Source organism: Mustelus asterias, unplaced genomic scaffold (genome assembly GCF_964213995.1).
Source record: "Mustelus asterias unplaced genomic scaffold, sMusAst1.hap1.1 HAP1_SCAFFOLD_756, whole genome shotgun sequence".
NCBI lineage: Eukaryota > Metazoa > Chordata > Chondrichthyes > Carcharhiniformes > Triakidae > Mustelus > Mustelus asterias.
In genome coordinates this window covers 93,866-118,237 of record NW_027590704.1, presented here as the reverse complement: position 1 = coordinate 118,237, position 24,372 = coordinate 93,866, and the positions used below count along the sequence as shown (strand labels likewise).

The 24,372-nt window shown below is 52.1% G+C and overlaps 1 protein-coding gene across 9 annotated transcripts in view; it reads right to left on the bottom strand.

Moving 5' to 3' along the window:
- The window catches only part of nadk2 (NAD kinase 2, mitochondrial), a 126,494-nt gene that overhangs the window by 8,527 nt on the left and 93,595 nt on the right, over window positions 1-24,372 (bottom strand). For 8 of the 9 annotated variants that reach the window (XR_013496400.1, XR_013496401.1, XM_078205453.1 and 5 more), the window contains 3 exons: window positions 16,660-16,715; window positions 12,352-12,405; window positions 7,188-7,311 (listed from right to left, as the gene is read on the bottom strand). Coding sequence is in view for 7 of the 9 variants with exons in the window: in XM_078205453.1 (XP_078061579.1) it covers window positions 7,188-7,311; window positions 12,352-12,405; window positions 16,660-16,715 (234 nt within the window). In the remaining 2 variants the exon portion in view is untranslated. The remainder of the gene's footprint in view (window positions 1-7,187; window positions 7,312-12,351; window positions 12,406-16,659; window positions 16,716-24,372) is intronic. The other variant, XM_078205455.1, reaches the window with a different exon arrangement.

Here is a 24,372-nt window from a genome sequence, read left to right as displayed (position 1 = left end):
GTTCTATATAGACGACATCCACGGCCCTTCCCTCGTCAACCATTCTAGTCACCTCCTCAAAAAACTCAACCAAATTTGTGAGGCATGACCTCCCTCGTACAAAACCATGCTGTCTATCGCGAATGAGATGATTCAGTTCTAAATGCGCATATATCCTATCTCTAAGAATCTTCTCCAACAACTTCCCTACCACGGACGTCAAGCTCACCGGCCTATAATTTCCCGGGTTATCCTTCCTACCCTTCTTAAATAACGGGACCACATTAGCTATCCTCCAATCCTCTGGGACTTCACCTGTGTCCAGTGACGAGACAAAGATTTGCGTCAGAGGCCCAGCGATTTCATCTCTCGTCTCCCTGAGCAGCCTTGGATAGATTCCATCAGGCCCTGGGGATTTGTCAGTCTTTATATTCCCTAAAAAACCTAACACTTCCTCCCTTGTAATGGAGATTTTCTCTAACGGGTCAACACTCCCCTCCGAGACACTCCCAGTCAACACATCCCTCTCCTTTGTGAATACCGATGCAAAGTATTCATTTAGGATCTCACCTACTTCTTTGGGCTCTAAGCATAATTCTCCACTTTTGTCCCTGAGAGGTCCGATTTTTTCCCTGACAACCCTTTCGTTCCTAACGTATGAATAAAATGCCTTGGGATTCTCCTTAATCCTGTCTGCCAAGGACATTTCGTGACCCCTTTTTGCCCTTCTAATTCCTCGTTTGAGTTCTTTCCTACTTTCTTTGTACTCCTCCAGAGCTCCCTCCGTTTTTAGCTGCCTGGACCTAACATACGCCTCTCTTTTCTTTTTGACCAATCCCTCAATTTCCCTGGTTATCCACGGTTCTCGAATCCTACCCTTCCTATCCTGCTTTTGTACAGGCACATGCCTGTCCTGCAGCCCTAACAACTGTTCCTTAAAAGACTCCCACATGCCAGATGTGGATTTACCCTCAAACAGCCTCTCCCAATCAACAGCTGCCAATTTCTGCCTAATCCCACTAAAATTAGCCTTGCCCCAATTCAACACTTTACCCTTGGGACACCACTCATCCTTTTCCATCACTATCCTAAAGCTAACAGAATTGTGGTCACTATTTGCCACTTGTTCCCCATCCGAAACTTTGAAGACCTGACCGGGCTCATTCCCCAGTACTAGGTCCAGTATAGCCCCCTCTCTAGTCGGGCTATCTACATATTGTTCCAAAGAACCTTCCTGTACGCATTTTACAAATTCCTCCCCATTCAGACTCCCAGCCCTACGCGATTTCCAGTCTATACCAGGGAAATTGAAGTCTCCCACCAGTTTTCCTGCACCTATCCATTATCTCCTGACATCTCCGTTCTTCCACTTCCTTTGGGTTGTTGGGGGGCCTGTAGTACACCCCCAACATAGTGACTGCGCCCTTCCTGTTTCTGAGCTCCACCCACAGTGACCCCTCTGAATTGTCCTCCCTCTGCACCGCTGTAATATGCTCTCTAACTAATACTGCTACTCCCCCACCTCTTTTGGCCCCTCCTCTGTCTTGCCTAAAACACTTAAACTAGCCCAGAATATAAAAACAGATAGCAAAAGTTTCTACAAACATATAAAATGATAAAGAGTGGCAGAAGTAAACATTGGTCCTTTAGAGGATGAGAAGGGGGATGTAATAACTGGAAATGAGAAAATGGCTGAGGCATTGAACAGGTATTTTGTATCGGTCTTCACAGTGGAAAACACAAATAACATGCCAAAAATTGATGACAGGAAGGCAACAGCAGGTGAGGACCTAGAAACTATCAGAAAGAGGATGTGTTGGAGCTTTTGAAAAGCATCAAGTTAGATAAGTCGCCGGGACCGGATGAGATGTACCCCAGGTTACTGTGGGAGGCGAGGGAGGAGATTGCTGAGCCTCTGGCGATGATCTTTGCATCATCAATGGAGACGGGAGAGGTTCCGGAGGATTGCGGATGTTGTTCCTTTATTCCAGAAAGGGAGTAGAGATAGCCCTGGAAATTATAGACTGGTGAGTCTAACCTCAGTGGTTGGTAAGTTGATGGAGAAGATCCTGAGAAGCAGGATTTTGAACATTTGGAGAGGTATAATATGATTAAGAATAGTCAGCATGGCTTTGCGAAAGGGAGATCATGCCTTATCAGCCTGATTGAATTTTTTGAGGATGTGACTAAACACAGTGATGAAGGAAGAGCAGTAGATGTAGTTTATATGGACTACAGCAAGGCATTTGATAAGGTGCCCCATGCAAGGCTTATTGAGAAAGTGAGGGGGCATGGGATCCAAGGGGACATTGCTTTGTGGATCCAGAACTGGCTTGCCCACAGAAGACAAAGAGTGGTTATAGATGGGTCATATTCTGAATGGAGGTTGGTCACCAGTGGAGTGCCCCAGGGATCTGTTCTGGGACCCTTATTCTTTGTGATTTATATAAATGACCTGGATGAGGAAGTGGAGGGATGGGTTGGTAAGTTTGCTGATGACACAAAGGTTGGAGGTGCTGTGGATAGTGTGGAGGGATGTCAGAAGTTGCAGCGAGACATTGATAGGATGCAAGACTGGGCGGAGAAGTGGCAGATTGACTTCAACCCAGATAAGTGTGAGGTGGTTCATTTTGGCAGGTCAAATAGGATGGCGGAATATAATATTCATAGAAACATAGAACATAGAAAATCTACAGCACAAACAGGCCCTTCGGCCCACAAGTTGCGCCGGTCATGTCCCTACCTACCTAGGCTTATATATAGGCTTACCTATAACCCTCAATCCTATTAAGTCCCATGTACTCATCCAGAAGTCTCTTAAAAGACCCTATCGAGTTTGCCTCCAACACCACTGACGGCAGCCGATTCCACTCACTCACCGCCCTCTGAGTGAAAAACTTACCCCTGACATCTCCTCTGTACCTACCCCCCAGCACCTTAAACCTGTGTCCTCTCGTCGCAGCCATTTCCACCCTGGGAAAAAGCCTGAGAATCCACCCGATCTACACCTCTCAACATCTTGTACACCTCTATCAGGTCACCTCTCATCCTTCATCTCTCCAAGGAGAAAAGACTGAGCTCCCTCAACCTATCCTCATAAGGCATGCCACCCAATCCAGGCAACATCCTTGTAAATCTTCTCTGCACCCTTTCAATAATTTCTACATCCTTCCTGTAATGAGGCGACCAGAACTGAGCACAGTATTCTAAGTGGGGTCTGACGAGGGTCTTATATAGCTGCATCATTATCTCCCGACTCCTAAACTCAATCCCTCGATTGATGAAGGCCAGCACACCATACGCCTTCTTAACCACCTCCTCCACTTGCGGGGCCAATTTAAGAGTCCTATGGACCCGGACCCCAAGGTCCTTCTGATCCTCTACACTGCTAAGAGTCTGACCCTTGATATTATACTCCTTCATCCCATTTGACCTGCCAAAATGGACCACTACACATTTATCCGGGTTGAAGTCCATCTGCCACTTCTCCGCCCAGTCTTGCATCCTATCTATGTCACGCTGCAGCTTCTGACATCCCTCCAAACTATCCACAACACCACCAACCTTCGTGTCGTCGGCAAACTTACCAACCCATCCCTCCACTTCCTCATCCAGGTCATTTATGAAAATGACAAACAGCAAGGGTCCCAGAACAGATCCCTGGGATCCCTGGGGCACAATGGTAGGACTCTTGGCAGAGTGGAAGATCAGAAGGATCTTGGGGCCTGAGTTCATAGGACGCTCAAAGCAGCTGTGCAGGTTGAGGCTGTGGTTAAGAAGGCGTATGGGGTACTGGCCTTCATCAATCGAGGAATTGAGTTTAGGAGTTGTGAGATGATGTTGCAGCTATATAGGACCCTGGTCAGACCACACTTGGAGTACTGTGCTCAGTTCTGGTCGCCTCATTACAGGAAGGATGTGGAAGCCATAGAAAGGGTGCAGAGGAGATTTACAAGGATGTTGCCTGGGTTGGGGAGCATGCCTTATGAGGATAGGTTGAGTGAGCTCAGCCTTTTCTCCTTGGAGAGACGAAGGATGAGGGGTGACCTGATAGAGGTGTATAAGATGTTGAGAGGTATAGATCGGGTGGATTCTCAGAGGCTTTTTCCCAGGGCTGAAATGGTTGCCACAAGAGGACACAGGTTTAAGGTGCTGGGGAGTAGGTACAGAGGAGATGTCAGGGGCAGGTTTTTCACTCAGAGGGTGGTGGGTGCGTGGAATGGGCTGCCAGCAACGGTGGTGGAGGCGGATTCAACAGGGTCTTTTAAGAGACTTCTGGATGAGTACATGGGACTTAATAGGATAGAGGGTTATAGGTAAGCCTAGTAATCGCTAAGGTAGGGACATGTTCGGCACATCTTTGTGGGCTGAAGGCCCTGTATTGTGCTGTAGTTTTTCTATGTTTCTATTATCACGAAAGAGGTAGTGTTGGGCAAGTTAATGGGGCGAAAGGTAGACAAGTCTCCTGGTCCTGATGGAATGCATCCCAGGGTACTAAAAGAGATGGCGGGAGAAATAGCAAATGCACTAGTGGTAATTTACCAAAATTCACTGGACTCTGGGGTGGTTCCCGCAGATTGGAAAACAGCCAATGTGACGCCACTGTTTAAAAAAGGAGGTAGACAAAAGGCGGGTAACTATAGGCCGGTTAGCTTAACTTCTGTAGTGGGGAAAATGCTTGAATCTATCATCAAGGAAGAAATAGCGAGACATCTGGATATAAATTGTCCCATTGGTAAGACGCAGCATGGGTTCATGAAGGGCAGGTCATGTTTGACTAATTTGGTGGAATTCTTTGAGAACATTACATGTGCAGTGGACAATGGGGAACCTGTGGATGTGGTGTATCTGGATTTCCAGAAGGCGTTTGACAAGGTGCCGCACCAAAGGCTGCTACATAAGATAAAGGTGCACGGTGTTACAGGTAATCTATTAGCATGGATAGAGGGTTGGTTAACTAACAGGAAGCAAAGAGTGGGGGTAAATGGGTGTTTTTCTGGTTGGCGATCAGTGACGAGTGGTGTGCCTCAGGGATCAGTGTTGGGACCGCAATTGTTTATGATTTACATCGATGATTTGGAGTTGGGGACCAAGTGTAGTGTGTCAAAATTCGCAGATGATGCTAAGATGGGTGGCAAAGCAAAGTGTGCAGAGGACGCTGAAAGTCTGCAAAGGGATATAGATAGTCTAAGTGAGTGGGCGAGGGTCTGGCAGATGGAGTACAATGTTGGTAAATGTGAGGTCATCCATTTTGATAGGAAGAACAGCAAAATGGACTATTACTTAAATGGTAAAAAATTGCAGCATGCTGCTGTGCAGAGGAACCTGGGTGTCCTTGTGCAGGAATCTCAAGGAGTTGGTTTGCAGGTGCAGCAGGTAATTAAGAAGGCAAATGGAATTTTGTTCCTCATTGCTCGAGGGATGGAGTTTAAAAACAGGGAGATTATGTTGCAGCTGTATAAGGTGCTGGTGAGGCCACACCTGGAGTACTGTGTACAGTTTTAGTCTCCTTACTTGAGGAAGGATATACTGGCACTGGAGGGGGTGCAGAGGAGATTCACTCGGTTGATTCCGGAGTTGAGAGTGTTGGCTTATGAGGAGAGACTGAGTAGACTGGGGCTATACGCATTGGAATTCAGAAGAATGAGGGGAGATCTTATAGAAACATATAAGATTATGAAGGGAATAGATAAGATAGAAGCAGGGAAGTTGTTTCCACTGGCGGGTGAAACTAGAACTAGGGGGCATAGCCTCAAAATAAGGGGAAGCAGATTTAGGACTGAGTTGAGGAGGAACTTCTTCACACAAAGGGTTGTGAATCTGTGGAATTCCCTGCCCAGTGAAGCAGTTGAGGCGACCTCATTGAATGTTTTTAAGGCAAGGATAGATAAATTTTTGAACAGTAAAGGAATTAAGGGTTATGGGGAGCGGGCGGGTAAGTGGAGCTGAGTCCACAAAAAGATCAGCCATGATCTTATTGAATGGCGGAGCAGGCTCGAGGGGCCAGATGGCCTACTCCTGCTCCTAGTTCTTATGTTCTTATATTCTTAATGGTCATGTTAAAGACTCAGGCAGGTGTAACAGTGGCATAGAGCTAAGAAAGCAGAATGTGTTGGTAGCGGAACAAGGTCAGCCCTCTGAAAGCAAAACCTAACAACAAATGGTAGATGGCCTTGTGTGGAGTTCGGGGGTGGGGGAAGGGGGAGAACTGGAACAAAAACAATGATTAAAGGGGGTGCAGACATCGGAGAAAGGTCACAGTCTATAGTTGTTGAACTCAGTGGTCAGTGCGGAAGGCTGTAATGTGGCTGATCAGAGGATGAGGTGCTGTTCCCCCAGTGGGCTTCACTGGGCAGGAGAGTAAGATGCTGACGTAAAATGGGAACAGATTGGAGGTCGGGGGTCGTATTGCAATCCAATTGTTTATCCCAACCCCTCCCCCACAGGGCCATCTGTCACTTGTTCTTCAGTTTTACTTTCACAAAGCACTGATCTTGTTCTGCGATGAACACTTTCTGCTATCTTACCTTTACGCCGCTATTAACACCTGCCTTAATCTTTATAACTTCCTTTGTCTTGTGTCCATAATATTTTTGTTGCAATCTCTCCTAACTCCCACCAATCAATGGCCTATTACTCTGCTGCTTATATAGTAGATATGATGTGGAGATGTTGGTGTTGGACTGGGGTGGGCACAGTAAGAAGTCTCTCAACACCAGGTTAAAGCTCAACAGGTAGCACGAGCTTTCGGAGCGCTGCTCCTTCATCAGGTGAGTCACTCACGGAGCAGCGCTCCGAAAGCTCATGATTCCAAATAAACCTATTGGACTTTAGCCTGGTGTTGTGGGACTTCTGATTGCATACAGTATATAATCCATCACATTTCTCTCTTTCTTTAACTCTGAAGAAGAGTCATATAAACTCGAAACGTTGGCTCTATTCTCTCACCACAGTTGCTGCAGCATTTTCTGCTTTTGTTGTGGATTTCCAGCATCTGCAGTATTTTAATTTGTGATTATATTGTGTTTACTTTGGAAAATTCCACTGCAGACACAGGAATTCCCTCCGGGGAAAAAGCCAGCATAACAAAGTGCTCGAAACAAAGTCAGGTTGTGCAGAAGGGGAGTGATGTGAGCAGACACATTCTCAGTAAGACACAGACTGGCTAATGTCAGAGTGGTGGAGAGAGTTGGTGATAAAGGACACACTTGCTTGTGAAACCTCGGTGATGTTGGCTGGTGAACACTCGGTTTACGATGGGCTCCCGAATACTGAAGAAGATCTTGGGTTCCTCTGGGCAGAATACAAGTGACTGGTTGTAATGATCAGTAACTGCAGAGAGGAAAGGATGGGTTAACCTCAGAATGTCATTCACACCAAGCAGAGTCAGACTCAAAGGGCAGCTTGTTGTAGCGGGCTCAAAGCAGTGAGAGATACGCTGGGGAATTCTCCAGCCCTTACTGCTCTCTCCAAAGACAATCTCCGCCGCAGGCTGCCTGAGGCGTCATGGGCAAGGAATGGATAACGCCACTGACTTCGGCAGAACTGCAGACCCCGCTGTGGCGAATGGGGAGTGACCTCCAGGACGGGGAAATCCGTCAGGGCTGGCCTGCAGAATTCCACCCTGTCCGAAGTTGGGGGGTGGGGGGGAGGTGGGGGGTGCACCAACCCTCCCAAAGCCTGCCCCGCTGCGGAGGGTGGAGGGACTGAGGAGCAGCCTGCCTCCAAGGAAAGAGACAGTGAGAGTTGGGAAAACTGCAGGCAAGTGGGAAGGTCAGGCCTGAGTTAAGAAAGTCCGATCTTGAGTTAATTCTAACATTAGCATAATCTATTGCCCAAGTTAGACCCTGCAGTCAGCTTCTGAGCTGCAGCCCAAAGAATAAGTGGTAAGCCATTCAGGACTGAGATGAGGAAGACCATCTTCACTCAGAGAGTTGTGAATCTGTGGAGTCCTCTCCCACAGGAAGCTGTTGGGACCAGTTTGTTAGATATATTCACGAGGGAGCTGGACGTGGCCCTTGTGGCTGAAGGGATCGAGGGGCATGGGGAGAAAGTGGGAGTGGGATACTGAAAGTGCATGATCAGCCATGATCACATTGAATGGTGGGGCAGGTTCGAAGTGCTGAATGATGGCACAGTGGGTTAGCGCTGCTGTCTCACAGCACCAGGGACCCGGGTTCAATTCCCAGCTTGGGTCGCTGTCTGTGTGGAGTTTGCACTTTCTCCCCGTGTCGGCATGGGTTTCCTCTGGGTGCTCCGGTTTCCTCCCACACTCTGGAAGACATGCTGGTTAGGGTGCATTGACCCGAACAGGCGCCGGAGTGTGGCGACTAGGGGAATTTCACAGTAACTTCACTGCAGTGTTAATGTAAGCCTTTTTTGTGACTAAGCAATAAACTTTACTTTACTTTACTCCTGCACCTAGTTTCTATGAGTAGCTCAAATGATGATGGTAAATGTGGGGGCGCCAAGCACAGGGTGGGGAGAGCGCCAGGGTAAGAAGCCCTTTCGGAGAATCAGTGCACCCTCAATGGGACAAACAGCCTCAGGCTGCACTGAAGGGATTCTATGGTTCAACAGTTCAACTTCAGTGGAAATAGCACAACATCTAAATCATTACGGACAGAGCTGAGGGAGTGCCGCACTGTCAGAGGGTCAGTACTGAGGGAGCACCGCACTCTCAGAGGGTCAGTGCTGAGGGAGTGCCGCACTGTCAGAGGGTCAGTACTGAGGGAGTGCCGCACTGTCAGAGGGTCAGTACTGAGGGAGTGCCGCACTGTCAGAGGGTCAGTGCTGAGGGAGTGCCGCACTGTCAGAGGGTCAGTGCTGAGGGAGAGCTGCACTGTCAGAGGGTCAGTACTGAGGGAGTGCCGCACTGTCAGAGGGTCAGTACTGAGGGAGTGCTGCACTGTCAGAGGGTCAGTACTGAGGGAGTGCCGCACTGTCAGAGGGTGCTGAGGGAGTGCCGCACTGTCAGAGGGTCAGTACTGAGGGAGTGCCGCACTGTCAGAGGGTCAGTACTGAGGGAGTGCTGCACTGTCAGAGGGTCAGTACTGAGGGAGTGCCGCACTGTCAGAGGGTCAGTGCTGAGGGAGTGCTGCACTGTCAGAAGGTCAGTACTGTGGACGTGCCGCACTGTCAGAGGGTCAGTACTGAGGGAGTGCCGCACTGTCAGAGGGTCAGTACTGAGGGAGTGCCGCACTGTCAGAGGGTCAGTACTGAGGGAGTGCCGCACTGTCAGAGGGTCAGTACTGAGGGAGTGCCGCACTGTCAGAGGGTCAGTACTGAGGGAGTGCCGCACTGTCAGAGGGTCAGTACTGAGGGAGTGCTGCACTGTCAGAGGGTCAGTACTGAGGGAGTGCCGCACTGTCAGAGGGTCAGTGCTGAGGGAGTGCCGCACTGTCAGAAGGTCAGTACTGTGGGCGTGCCGCACTGTCAGAGGGTCAGTACTGAGGGAGTGCCGCACTGTCAGAGGGTCAGTACTGAGGGAGTGCCGCACTGTCAGAGGGTCAGTACTGAGGGAGTGCCGCACTGTCAGAGGGTCAGTACTGAGGGAGTGCCGCACTGTCAGAGGGTCAGTGCTGAGGGAGTGCCGCACTGTCAGTGGGTCAGTGCTGAGGGAGTGCCACACTGTCAGAGGGTCAGTGCTGAGGGGACATGAGAAGACTTTGGCGGATAGGGTTAAAGAGAATCCTAAGGCGTTCTATAGGTATGTCAAGAACAGAAGGTTGGTTAGGGCAAGTTTAGGGCCAGTTATAGATGGCAGAGGGAAGTTATGTGTGGAACCGGAGGAGATTGGTGAAGCATTGAACCAATATTTCTCTTCGGTGTTCACGCAAGGGGACATGAATATAGCTGAGGAGGACACTGGGTTGCAAGGGAGTAGAATAGACAGTATTACAGTTGATAAGGAGGATGTGCAGGATATTCTGGAGGGTCTGAAAATAGATAAATCCCCTGGTCCGGATGGGATTTATCCAAGGATTCTCTGGGAGGCAAGAGAAGTGATTGCAGAGCCTCTGGCTCTGATCTTCAGGTCGTCGTTGGCCTCTGGTATAGTACCAGAAGATTGGAGGTTAGCGAATGTTGTCCCATTGTTTAAGAAGGGGAACAGAGACTTCCCCGGGAATTATAGACCGGTGAGTCTCACTTCTGTTGTCGGCAAGATGTTGGAAAAAATTATAAGGGATAGGATTTATAGTTATTTGGAGAGTAATGAATTGATAGGTGATAGTCAGCATGGTTTTGTGGCAGGTAGGTCGTGCCTTACTAACCTTATTGAGTTTTTTGAGAAAGTGACCAAGGAGGTGGATGGGGGCAAGGCAGTGGACGTGGTATATATGGATTTTAGTAAGGCGTTTGATAAGGTTCACCATGGTAGGCTTCTGCAGAAAATGCAGATGTATGGGATTGGGGGTGATCTAGGAAATTGGATCAGGAATTGGCTAGCGGATAGGAAACAGAGGGTGGTGGTTGATAGTAAATATTCATCATGGAGTGCGGTTACAAGTGGTGTACCTCAGGGATCTGTTTTGGGGCCACTGCTGTTTGTAATATTTATTAATGATCTGGATGAGGGTATAGTTGGGTGGATTAGCAAATTTGCTGATGACACCAAAGTCGGTGGTGTGGTAGACAGTGAGGAAGGGTGTCGTAGTTTGCAGGAAGACTTAGACAGGTTGCAAAGTTGGGCCGAGAGGTGGCGGATGGAGTTTAATGCGGAGAAGTGTGAGGTAATTCACTTTGGTAGGAATAACAGATGTGTTGAGTATAGGGCTAACGGGAGGACTTTGAATAGTGTGGAGGAGCAGAGGGATCTAGGTGTATGTGTGCATAGATCCCTGAAAGTTGGGAATCAAGTAGATAAGGTTGTTAAGAAGGCATATGGTGTCTTGGCGTTTATTGGTAGGGGGATTGAATTTAGGAGTCGTAGCGTTATGTTGCAACTGTACACAACTCTGGTGCGGCCGCACTTGGAGTACTGTGTGCAGTTCTGGTCCCCACATTACAGGAAGGATGTGGAGGCTTTGGAGAGGGTGCAGAGGAGGTTTACCAGGATGTTGCCTGGTATGGAGGGGAGATCCTATGAGGAGAGGCTGAGGGATTTGGGATTGTTTTCGCTGGAAAGGCGGCGGCTAAGAGGGGATCTTATTGAAACATATAAGATGATTAGAGGTTTAGATAGGGTGGATAGTGATAGCCTTTTTCCTCTGATGGAGAAATCCAGCACGAGGGGGCATGGCTTTAAATTGAGGGGGGGTAGTTATAGAACCGATGTCAGGGGTAGGTTCTTTACCCAGAGGGTGGTGAGGGATTGGAATGCCCTGCCAGCATCAGTAGTAAATGCGCCTAGTTTGGGGGCGTTTAAGAGATCCGTAGATAGGTTCATGGACGAAAAGAAATTGGTTTAGGTTGGAGGGTCACAGTTTTTTTTTTAACTGGTCGGTGCAACATCGTGGGCCGAAGGGCCTGTTCTGCGCTGTAATGTTCTATGTTCTATGTTCTATGTTCTATGAGGGAGTGCCGCACTGTCAGAGGGTCAGTACTGAGGGAGTGCTGCACTGTCAGAGGGTCAGTACTGAGGGAGTGCCGCACTGTCAGAGGGTCAGTACTGAGGGAGTGCTGCACTGTCAGAGGGTCAGTACTGAGGGAGTGCCGCACTGTCAGAGGGTCAGTACTGAGGGAGTGCCGCACTGTCGGAGGGTCAGTACTGAGGGAGTGCCGCACTGTCAGAGGGTCAGTGCTGAGGGAGTGCCGCACTGTCAGAGGATCAGTGCTGAGGGAGTGCCGCACTGTCAGAGGGTCAGTGCTGAGGGAGTGCTGCACTGTCAGAGGGTCAGTACTGAGGGAGTGCCGCACTGTCAGAGGGTCAGTGCTGAGGGAGTGCTGCACTGTCAGAGGGTCAGTACTGAGGGAGTGCTGCACTGTCAGAGGGTCAGTGCTGAGGGAGTGCTGCACTGTCAGAGGGTCAGTACTGAGGGAGTGCTGCAGATCAGGATGGTTTACCTGCTTCTGTAACATTTATCCTTCAACCAACATCAGTGAAAACAGAAGCTGTTGATTGCCTGGTTGTTGTTTCGGGGAGATTGCTGTGTGTAATTTTGACATTAGCACAGTAAGCACAGCTTTGCTCAGATAGACAGGTATTTATTCAGTCAGGGAGTCCAGGACTGCTGGGGAGAAAGCAGGAAAGCGGAGTTGCGAATTATCATTGAATGACGGAGCAGACTCGATGGGCCGAATGACCAATGTTCTACTGGCTGCAAGGAGGTGGTGAGAAACGCTATATCAATGCAAAACGTTCTGCTAGCTGCTCTTGGGAGTAGGGCAGTTTGTGGGGAGCTGTTCAGTTACAATTCACCCCTCACTCACCTTTCTCCACAAACTCTGCAGTGATGGGCAGATCCACACAGCTCTTCTGTTTCGCTGAAGGACAGAAACACAGGGGTTAGTCCCTGCACAGAGATCCCAGATACAACCGCGCAGAACACGACTCTTCCCCCAAAAACCCAAGCTCTAGTGTGGCTAGGTGCCACAGCCAGCTCAAAACACAGAGCTCAGGAGCGCCCCCCCTCACCCCCCACTCCAACTCCACCCCATCAACAACATCCCCCACACTGTGACCTATTGCCCCGTGCACTGTGACCTATTGCCCCGTGCACTGTGACCTATCGCCCCGTGCACTGTGACCTATCGCCCCGTGCACTGCGACCAATCGCCCCGTGCACTGTGACCTATCGCCCCGTGCACTGTGACCTATCGCCCCGTGCACTCTGACCTATCGCCCCGTGCACTGTGACCTATCGCCCCGTGCACTGTGACCTATCGCCCCGTGCACTGTGACCTATGCCCCGTGCACTGTGACCTATGCCCCGTGCACTCTGACCTATCGCCCCGTGCACTGTGACCTATCGCCCCGTGCACTGTGACCTATCGCCCCGTGCACTGTGACCTATCGCCCCGTGCACTGTGACCTATCGCCCCGTGCACAGTGACCTATCGCCCCGTGCACTGTGACCTATCGCCCCGTGCACTGTGACCTATCGCCCCGTGCACTGTGACCTATCGCCCCGTGCACTCTGACCTATCGCCCCATGCACTCTGACCTATCGCCCCGTGCACTCTGACCTATCGCCCGTGCACTGTGGCCTATCGTCCCGTGCACTGTGGCCTATCGCCCCGTGCACTGTGACCTATCGCCCCGTGCACTCTGACCTATCGCCCCGTGCACTCTGACCTATCACCCCGTGCACTGTGACCTATCGTCCCGTGCACTGTGACCTATCGCCCCGTGCACTGTGACCTATCGCCCCGTGCACTCTGACCTATCGCCCCGTGCACTGTGACCTATCGCCCCGTGCACTGTGACCTATCGCCCCGTGCACTCTGACTTATCGTCCCGTGCACTGTGACCTATCGCCCGTGCACTGTGGCCTATCGTCCCGTGCACTGTGGCCTATCGCCCCGTGCACTGTGACCTATCGCCCCGTGCACTCTGACCTATCGCCCCGTGCACTCTGACCTATCACCCCGTGCACTGTGACCTATCGTCCCGTGCACTGTGACCTATGCCCCGTGCACTCTGACCTATCGCCCCGTGCACTGTGACCTATCGCCCCGTGCACTGTGACCTATCGCCCCGTGCACTGTGACCTATCGCCCCGTGCACTGTGACCTATCGCCCCGTGCACAGTGACCTATCGCCCCGTGCACTGTGACCTATCGCCCCGTGCACTGTGACCTATCGCCCCGTGCACTGTGACCTATCGCCCCGTGCACTCTGACCTATCGCCCCGTGCACTCTGACCTATCGCCCCGTGCACTCTGACCTATCGCCCGTGCACTGTGGCCTATCGTCCCGTGCACTGTGGCCTATCGCCCCGTGCACTGTGACCTATCGCCCCGTGCACTGTGACCTATCGCCCCGTGCACTCTGACCTATCACCCCGTGCACTGTGACCTATCGTCCCGTGCACTGTGACCTATCGCCCCGTGCACTGTGACCTATCGCCCCGTGCACTGTGACCTATCGCCCCGTGCACTGTGACCTATCGCCCCGTGCACTGTGACCTATGCCCCGTGCACTGTGACCTATGCCCCGTGCACTCTGACCTATCGCCCCGTGCACTGTGACCTATCGCCCCGTGCACTGTGACCTATCGCCCCGTGCACTGTGACCTATCGCCCCGTGCACTGTGACCTATCGCCCCGTGCACAGTGACCTATCGCCCCGTGCACTGTGACCTATCGCCCCGTGCACTGTGACCTATCGCCCCGTGCACTGTGACCTATCGCCCCGTGCACTCTGACCTATCGCCCCGTGCACTCTGACCTATCGCCCCGTGCACTCTGACCTATCGCCCGTGCACTGTGGCCTATCGTCCCGTGCACTGTGGCCTATCGCCCCGTGCACTGTGACCTATCGCCCCGTGCACTCTGACCTATCGCCCCGTGCACTCTGACCTATCACCCCGTGCACTGTGACCTATCGTCCCGTGCACTGTGACCTATCGCCCCGTGCACTGTGACCTATCGCCCCGTGCACTCTGACCTATCGCCCCGTGCACTGTGACCTATCGCCCCGTGCACTGTGACCTATCGCCCCGTGCACTCTGACTTATCGTCCCGTGCACTGTGACCTATCGCCCGTGCACTGTGGCCTATCGTCCCGTGCACTGTGGCCTATCGCCCCGTGCACTGTGACCTATCGCCCCGTGCACTCTGACCTATCACCCCGTGCACTGTGACCTATCGTCCCGTGCACTGTGACCTATGCCCCGTGCACTCTGACCTATCGCCCCGTGCACTGTGACCTATCGCCCCGTGCACTGTGACCTATCGCCCCGTGCACTGTGACCTATCGCCCCGTGCACTGTGACCTATCGCCCCGTGCACTGTGACCTATCGCCCCGTGCACTGTGACCTATCGCCCCGTGCACTGTGACCTATCGCCCCGTGCACTGTGACCTATCGCCCCGTGCACTCTGACCTATCGCCCCGTGCACTCTGACCTATCGCCCGTGCACTGTGGCCTATCGTCCCGTGCACTGTGGCCTATCGCCCCGTGCACTGTGACCTATCGCCCCGTGCACTCTGACCTATCGCCCCGTGCACTCTGACCTATCACCCCGTGCACTGTGACCTATCGTCCCGTGCACTGTGACCTATCGCCCCGTGCACTGTGACCTATCGCCCCGTGCACTGTGACCTATCGCCCCGTGCACTGTGACCTATCGCCCCGTGCACTGTGACCTATCGCCCCGTGCACTCTGACTTATCGTCCCGTGCACTGTGACCTATCGCCCCGTGCACTGTGACCTATCGCCCCGTGCACTGTGACCTATCGCCCCGTGCACTCTGACCCATCGCCCCGTGCACTGTGACCTATCGCCCCGTGCACTCTGACCTATCGCCCCGTGCACTGTGACCTATCGCCCCGTGCACTGTGACCTATCGCCCCGTGCACTGTGACCTATCGCCCCGTGCACTCTGACCCATCGCCCCGTGCACTGTGACCTATCGCCCCGTGCACTCTGACCCATCGCCCCGTGCACTGTGACCTATCGCCCCGTGCACTCTGACCTATCGCCCCGTGCACTCTGACCTATCGCCCCGTGCACTCTGACCTATCGCCCCGTGCACTCTGACCTATCGCCCCGTGCACTCTGACCTATCGCCCCGTGCACTGTGGCCTATCGCCCCGTGCACTCTGACCTATCATCCCGTGCCCTGTGCACTATCGCCCCGTGCACTCTGACCTATCGCCCCGTGCACTGTGACATATCGCCCCGTGCACTGTGACCTATCGCCCCGTGCACTGTGACCTATCGCCCCGTGCACTGTGACCTATCGCCCCGTGCACTGTGACCTATCGCCCCGTGCACTCTGACCTATCGCCCCGTGCACTGTGACCGATCGCCCCGTGCACTGTGACCTATCGCCCCGTGCACTGTGACCTATCGCCCCGTGCACTGTGACCTATCGCCCCGTGCACTCTGACCTATCGTCCCGTGCACTCTGACCTATCGTCCCGTGCACTCTGACCTATCGCCCCATGCACTCTGACCTATCGCCCCATGCACTGTAACCTATCGCCCCGTGCACTCTGACCTTTCACCCCGTGCACTGTGACCTATCGCCCTGTGCACTGTGACCTATCGCCCCGTGCACTGTGACCTATCGCCCCGTGCACTCTGACCTATCGTCCCGTGCTCTCTGACCTATCGTCCCGTGCACTCTGACCTATCGCCCTGTGCACTCTGACCTATTGCCCCGTGCACTCTGACCTATCGTCCCGTGCACTCCGACCTATCGCCCCGTGCACTGTGACCTATCGCCCTGTGCACTGTGACCTATCGCCCCGTGCACTGTGACCTATCGCCGCGTGCACTCTGACCTATCATCGCGTGCACTGTGACCTATCGCCCCGTGCACTGTGACCTATCGCCCCGTGCACTGTGACCTATCGCCCCGTGCACTCTGACCTATCGCCCCGTGCACTCTGACCTATGTAAACCAATAAACCAGAGTCAGCATGAAGGTAATGGGCAGAGTGGTCTCCTTCTGTGCTGCAACTATTCGCTGATTCTCTCCCTGTAATTTCCTGCAATTCTCCAGTAAATGGGGAGCAAAGTGAGAGACGGATTCTCCGAATAATTCATGTTTCACTCGGTCACTCACCGATGGACAGAACGTCTTCCACTTCCTGACAGGCCAACTTGTTAATATTGTACGACCTGAGAACAGAGACAGAGTCACCAACAGCACCCCCCCAATACACCCCCACCCCAACCCCCCACAGCACCCCCCCCACCCCAACCCCCCACAGCACCCCCCCCAACACACCCCCACCCCAACCCCCCACAGCACCCCCCCCACCCCAACCCCCCACAGCATCCCCCCACCTCAACCCCCCCACCCCAACCGCCCAACACCCCACCCCAACACCTCCCACCCCAACACACCCCCACCCCAACACCTCCCACCCCAACACACCCCCACCCCAACCCCCCAACACACCCCCATCCCAACCCCCCACAGCACCCCCCCCACCCCAACCCCCACAGCATCCCCCCACCTCAACCCCCCCACCCCAACCGCCCAACACCCCACCCCAACACCTCCCACCCCAACACACCCCCACCCCAACCCCCCACAGCACCCCCCCCAACACACCCCCATCCCAACACCCCCACAGCATCCCCCCCACCCCAACCGCCCACAGCACCCCCCCCACCCCAACCCCCCACAGCACCCCCCCCACCCCAACCCCCCACAGCACCCCCCCCACCCCAACCCCCCACAGCATCCCCCCACCTCAACCCCCCCCACCCCAACCGCCCAACACCCCACCCCAACACCTCCCACCCCAACACACCCCCATCCCAAACCCCTCAACACCCCCCACTCCCAATCCCCCCCACCCCAACCCTACAACACCCCCATTCCCAACCCCCCCACCCGGTGGTGTGGTAGACAGTGAGGAAGGGTGTCGTAGTTTGCAGGAAGACTTAGACAGGTTGCAAAGTTGGGCCGAGAGGTGGCGGATGGAGTTTAATGCGGAGAAGTGTGAGGTAATTCACTTTGGTAGGAATAACAGATGTGTTGAGTATAGGGCTAACGGGAGGACTTTGAATAGTGTGGAGGAGCAGAGGGATCTAGGTGTATGTGTGCATAGATCCCTGAAAGTTGGGAATCAAGTAGATAAGGTTGTTAAGAAGGCATATGGTGTCTTGGCGTTTATTGGTAGGGGGATTGAATTTAGGAGTCGTAGCGTTATGTTGCAACTGTACACAACTCTGGTGCGGCCGCACTTGGAGTACTGTGTGCAGTTCTGGTCCCCACATTACAGGAAGGATGTGGAGGCTTTGGAGAGGGTGCAGAGGAGGTTTACCAGGATGTTGCCTGGTATGGAGGGGAGATCCTATGAGGAGAGGCTGAGGGATTTGGGATTGTTTTCGCTGGAAAGGCGGCGGCTAAGAGGGGATCTTATTGAAACATATAAGATGATTAGAGGTTTAGATAGGGTGGATAGTGATAGCCTTTTTCCTCTGATGGAGAAATCCAGCACGAGGGGGCATGGCTTTAAATTGAGGGGGGGTAGTTATAGAACCGATGTCAGGGGTAGGTTCTTTACCCAGAGGGTGGTGAGGGATTGGAATGCCCTGCCAGCATCAGTAGTAAATGCGCCTAGTTTGGGGGCGTTTAAGAGATCCGTAGATAGGTTCATGGACGAAAAGAAATTGGTTTAGGTTGGAGGGTCACAGTTTTTTTTTAACTGGTCGGTGCAACATCGTGGGCCGAAGGGCCTGTTCTGCGCTGTAATGTTCTATGTTCTATGTTCTACCCCAATCCCCCCACCCCACCCCCCACCCCAACCCTCTCAACGCCCCCCACCCCCAACACCCCCCCACCCCAACCCCCCACAGCACCCTTCCACCCTAACCCCCCCACAGCACCCCCCCACCCCAACCCCCCACAGCACCTCCCCACCCCAACCCCCCACAGCACCTCCCCACCCCAACCCCCCACAGCACCTCCCCACCCCAACCCCCCACAGCACCCCCCCACCCTAACCCCCCACAGCACCTCCCCACCCCAACCCCCCACAGCACCTCCCCACCCCAACCCCCCACAGCACCCGCCCACCCCAACCCCCCACAGCACCTCCCCACCCCAACCCCCCACAGCACCCCCCCACCCCAACCCCCACAGCACCCCCCCACCCCAACCGCCCACAGCACCCCCCCACCCCAACACGCCCCCACCCCAACGCCCACCCACCCCAACCCCCCCAACACTCCCCCACTCCCAATCCCCCCACCCTAAACCCCCCAACAGCCCCCCCAACCCCTCCACTCCCAACACCTCCCCACCCCAATCCCCCCCACTCCCAGCCCCCTCATCATAAACCCCCAACAGCCCCCCCACCCCAACCCCCCAACTCCAAAACCCCCCACTCCCAACACCCCCTCACCCCCCACCCCAACAGCCCCCTATCCCCAACACCCCACTCCCAACCCTAACACCCCCCACCCCAAACTCCCCAACAGCCCCCCACCCCCATCAGCCCTCCACCCCCAACCACCCCCCCATTTCCAACCCCCAACACTCCCCCACCCCAACCCCCCCCACCCCCCAACACCCCCCCACTTCCAACCCCCCCAACACTCCCCCATCCCAACCCCCCCAACAGCCCCCCACCCCCAACACTGCCCCATCCCAACCCCCCGGCCCCACCCCTAACCCCCCCTTAGTCTGAAACATTCCAAGATTCTATAGACTCTGGAACAGTCCCTACAGATTGGAGGGTAGCGAATGTAAGCCCACTATTCAAAAAGGGAGAGAAAACAAGGAATTATAAATCTGACGTCAGTAGTGGGGAAAATTCCAGAATCCTTCATCAAAGATTTTACAGCAAAACACTTGGAAAACAGTGTCAGGATTGGATAGAGTCAGCATGGATTCATGAAAGGGAAATCATGCTTGACCAACTAGTAGAGTTGATGAGGGGGAGCCGGTGGATGTGGTTTATTTAGTTTTTAGAGGGCTTTCGACAAAGTCCCACACAAGAGATTAGCGTCTAAAATTAAAGCACATGGGATTGGGGTGATACTGAGATGGATAGAAAACTGGCTGACGGGGCAGTGTCTGGTGGGGTACCAGAGGGATCACTGCTGGGACCCAGCTATTCACTATAAATATTAATGATTTAGCTGATGGAACTAAATGCAATACCTACAAATTTGCAGATGATACAAAGTTGGGTGGGAGGGTGAGCTGTGAGGAGGATGCAGAGATGTTTCAGCGTGATTTGGACAGGCTGAGTGTGTGGGTATCTGCATTGTAGATGCAGTATAATGTGGATAAATGTGAGGTTATCCACTTTGGTAGCAATGATAGGAAGACAAGATTATTATCTGAATGACTATAGATTGAGAGAAGAGAATGTACGAGACCTTGGAGTCCTCGTGCATCAGTCGCTGAGAGTAAGCGCTCAGGTACAGCAGGCAGTAAAAACGGCAAATGGTATGTTGGCCTTCATAGCGAGAGGATTGGAGTGCAAGGGACAGGGATATTTTGCTGCAATTGTATAGGGCTTTGGTGAGGCCACACCTGGAGTATTGTGTACAGTTTTGCTCTCCTTACCTGATGGAGGATGTTAGTGGGAGTGCAGAGAAGGTTTACCAGACTGATTGCTACGATGGCAGGACTGACATACAGGGAAAGATTGAGTCTGTTATGAATATATTCACTGGAGTTTATACGAATGAGGGGGGATCTCACAGAAAACAATAAAATCCTAACAGGACTAGACAGGGTAGATGCGGAAAGGATGTTCCTGATGGTGGGGGAATCCAGAACCAGGGGTCACAGTCTGAGGATTCAGGGTAGACCATTTAGGACAGAGGTGAGGAGACATTTCTTCACCCAAAGATTTGATTTATTATTGTCACATGTATTAGAATACAGTGAAAAGTATTGTTTCTTGCACGCTAAACAGACAAAGCATACCATTCATAGAGAAATGGGAGGTAGAGAGAAAACAGGGAACTATAGACCAGTGAGCCTAACGTCGGTACTGGGGAAGTTGCTAGAGTCCATTATCAAGGATTGTATAACTCAGCATTTGGAAGGTATAATCAGACAAAGTCAGCATGGGTTTACAAAAGGGAAATCATGCTTGACGAATCTATTGGAATTTTTTGAGGTTGTAACTACTGGAGTTGATTGAGGAGAACCAGTGGTTGTGGTTTATTTAGACTTCCAGAAGGCTTTCAACAAGGTCTCACAGAACAGACTACTATGTAAAGTTAAAGCACATGGGATTGTGGTTAGCAAATAGGAAGCAAAGAGTTGGCATAAATGGGTCTTTTTCTGGTTGGCAGTCAGTGACTAGTGGGGTTCTGCAGGGATCTGCGCTGGGACCCCAACTGTTCAAGGGATCAAGGGATATGGGAGGAATGGGGGGGATCAGGATATTGAATTTGATGATCAGCCATGATCAAGATGAATGGCAGAGCAGGCTCGAAGGGCCGAATGGTCCACACCTGCTTCTAGTTTCTATGTTTCTAAGAAAAGGAGAGGATGCAGAATACAGTGTTACAGTCTTAGCCAGGGTGCAGAGAAAGATCAACCTAATATTTGCTTTGTGGATTCAGAACTGGCTTGGCCACAGAAGGCAAAGAGTGGTTGTAGATGGGTCTTTTTCAGCATGGAGGTCGGTCACCAGTGGAGTGCCCCAGGGATCTGTTCTGGGACCCTTGCTCTTTGTGATTTTTATAAATGACCTGGAAGTGGAAGGATGGGTTGGCAAGTTTGCTGATGACACAAAGGTTGGTGGTGTTGTGGATCGTGTCGAGGGATGTCAGCAGTTGCAACGAGACATAGATAAGATGCAAGACTGGGCGGAGAAGTGGCAGATGGACTTCAACCCAGATAAGTGTGTGGTGGTTCATTTTGGCAGGTCGAATAGGATGGAAGAATATAATATTAAGGGTAAGACGCTTGGCAGTGTGGAAGATCAGAAGGATCTTGGGGTCCGGGTTCATAGGACGCTCAAAGCAGCGTCGCAGATAGAGGCTGTGGTTAAGAAGGCGTATGGAATACTGGCCTTCATCAATAGAGGAATTGAGTTTAGAAATTGGGAGATAATGCTGCAGCTGTATAGGACCCTGGTCTGACCCCACCTGGAGTACTGTGCCCAGTTCTGGTCGCCTCATTACAGAAAGGATGTGGAAGCCATGGAACGGGTGCAAAGGAGATTTACGAGGATGTTGCCGGGATTAAGTGGTATGCCTTATGAGGATAGGTTGAGAGAGCTAGGTCTATTCTCCTTGGAGAGGCGAAGGATGAGAGGTGACCTGATAGAGGTGTATAAGATGTTGAGAGGTATTGATAGAGTGGATTCTCAGAGGCTTTTACCCAGGGCTGAAATGGTTGTCACGAGAGGCCACAGGTTTAGGGTGTTGGGGAGTAGGTGCAGAGGAGATGTTAGGGGTAAGTTTTTCATTCAGAGGGTGGTGGGTGCATGGAATCGGCTGCCGGTAGTGGTGGTGGAAGCGGATTCGATTGAGTCTTTTAAGAGCCTTTTGGATAGGTTCATGGAGGTTAGTAAGATAGAGGGTTATAGATGAGCCGAGAAGGTAAGGAAATTATTCGGCGCAACTTGTGGGCCGAAGGGCCTGTTTGTGCTGTAGCTTTTCTATTCGATTCTATTCTAATATATGGTGGGTCCATTCAAGTCTGACAGCAGCAGGGAAGAAACTGTTCTTGAGTCGGTTGGTACGTGACCTCAGATGCTTGTATCTTTTTCCCAACGTTAGAAGGTGGAAGAGAGAATGTTCGGGGTCCTTAATTATGCTGGCTGCTTTTCCGAGGCAGCGGGAAGTGTAGACAGAGTCAATGGATGGGAGGCTGGTTTGCGCGATGGACTGGGCTTCGTTCACGACCCATTGTAGTTCCTTGCGGTCTTGGGCAGAGCAGGAGCCACACCAAGCTGTGATACAACCAGAAAGAATGCTTTCTATAGTGTATCTGTAAAAGTTGGAGAGAGTCACAGCTGACATGCCAAATTTCCTTAGCCTCCTGAGAAAATAGAGGCGATGGTGGGCTTTCTTAACTATAGTGTCGGCATGGGGGGACCAGGACAGGCTCTTGGTGATCTGGACACTTAAAAACTTGAAGCTCTTGACCAGTTCCACTTCATCCCCATTGATGTAGACAGGGGCATGTTCTCCTTTACGCTTCCTGAAGTCGATGACAATCTCCTTTGTTTTGTTGACATTGAGGGAGAGATTATTGTTGCCACACCAGTTCACCAGATTCTCTATCTCATTCCTGTACTCTGTCTCATCATTGTTTGAGATCCGACCCACTACGGTGGTCTCATCAGCAAACTTGAAAATCGAGTTGGAGGGGAATTTGGCCGCACAGTCACAGGTGTATAAGGAGTATAGTAGGGGGCTGAGAACACAGTCTTGTGGGGCACCGGTGTTGAGGATGATCGTGGAGGAGGTGTTGTTGCCTATCGTTATTTATTATGGTCTGAGAGTTAGGAAGTCTAGGATCGAGTTCGCAGAGGGAGGTGCCGAGGCCCAGGCCACGGAGTTTGGAGATGTTATCACCTTTTATCTCGGTGTTCCAGGGTTGAGTGCTGGGCCAGAGAAATGGCGTCTGCTGTGGACCTGTTGCGGCGGTAGGCAAACTATAGTGGATCCACGTAGTCCGGGAGGGTGGAATTGATTCGTGCCATGACTAACCTTTCGAAGCACTTCATAATGATGTGTGTCAGAGCCACCGGATGATAGAACATAGAACAGTACAGCACAGAACAGGCCCTTCGGCCCACGATGTTGTGCCGAGCTTTATCTGAAACCAAGATCAAGCTATCCCACTCCCTATCATCCTGATGTGCTCCATGTGCCTATCCAATAACCGCTTAAATGTTCCTAAAGTGTCTGACTCCACTATCACTGCAGGCAGTCCATTCCACACCCCAACCACTCTCTGCGTAAAGAACCTACCTCTGATATCCTTCCTATATCTCCCACCACGAACCCTATAGTTATGCCCCCTTGTAATAGCTCCATCCACCTGAGGAAATAGTCTTTGAACGTTCACTCTATCTATCCCCTTCATCATTTTATAAACCTCTATTAAGTCTCCCCTCAGCATCCTCCGCTCCAGAGAGAACAGCCCTAGCTCCCTCAACCTTTCTTCATAAGACCTACCCCTCCTACCTAACCTTTCCTCATAAGACCTACCTAATGATGGTCATTAAGAGTGGGCAGCCTATGGAATTCGCTACCACAGAAAGCAACTGAAGCCAAAACACTGAATGTTTTCAAGAAGCAGTTAGATATAGCACTTGGGGCGAAGGGGATCAAAGGATATGGCGGGAAGGCGGGATCAGGCTATTGAGTTGGACATTCAGAATGAATGGCGGAGAAAGCTCAAAGGGCTGAATGGCCTCCTCCTACTCCTATTTCCACTGTAGTGGTAATGTTGGGCACGGTATCGCAATGGTGATGGAGAAATGGAATTATACACAGAAACTTCTTCTCCCAGAGGGTGGTGAATCTCTGGAATTCTCTGCCCACTGAGGTGGTGGAGGCTACCTCGCTGAATATGTTTAAAGCGCGGATGGATGGATTCCTGATCGGTAAGGGAATTAAGGGTTATGGGGATCAGGCGGGTAAGTGGTACTGATCCACGTCAGATCAGCCATGATCTTATTGAATGGCGGGGCAGGCTCGAGGGGCTGGATGGCCTACTCCTGCTCCTGTTTCTTATGTTCTTATGTAATATTGGAGTTTAAAATGACCCGGCTTTTACATTTAAAAATAGACACAAACCTTGTAGATGGCCAAGAATATACAGCTAGATAATGAC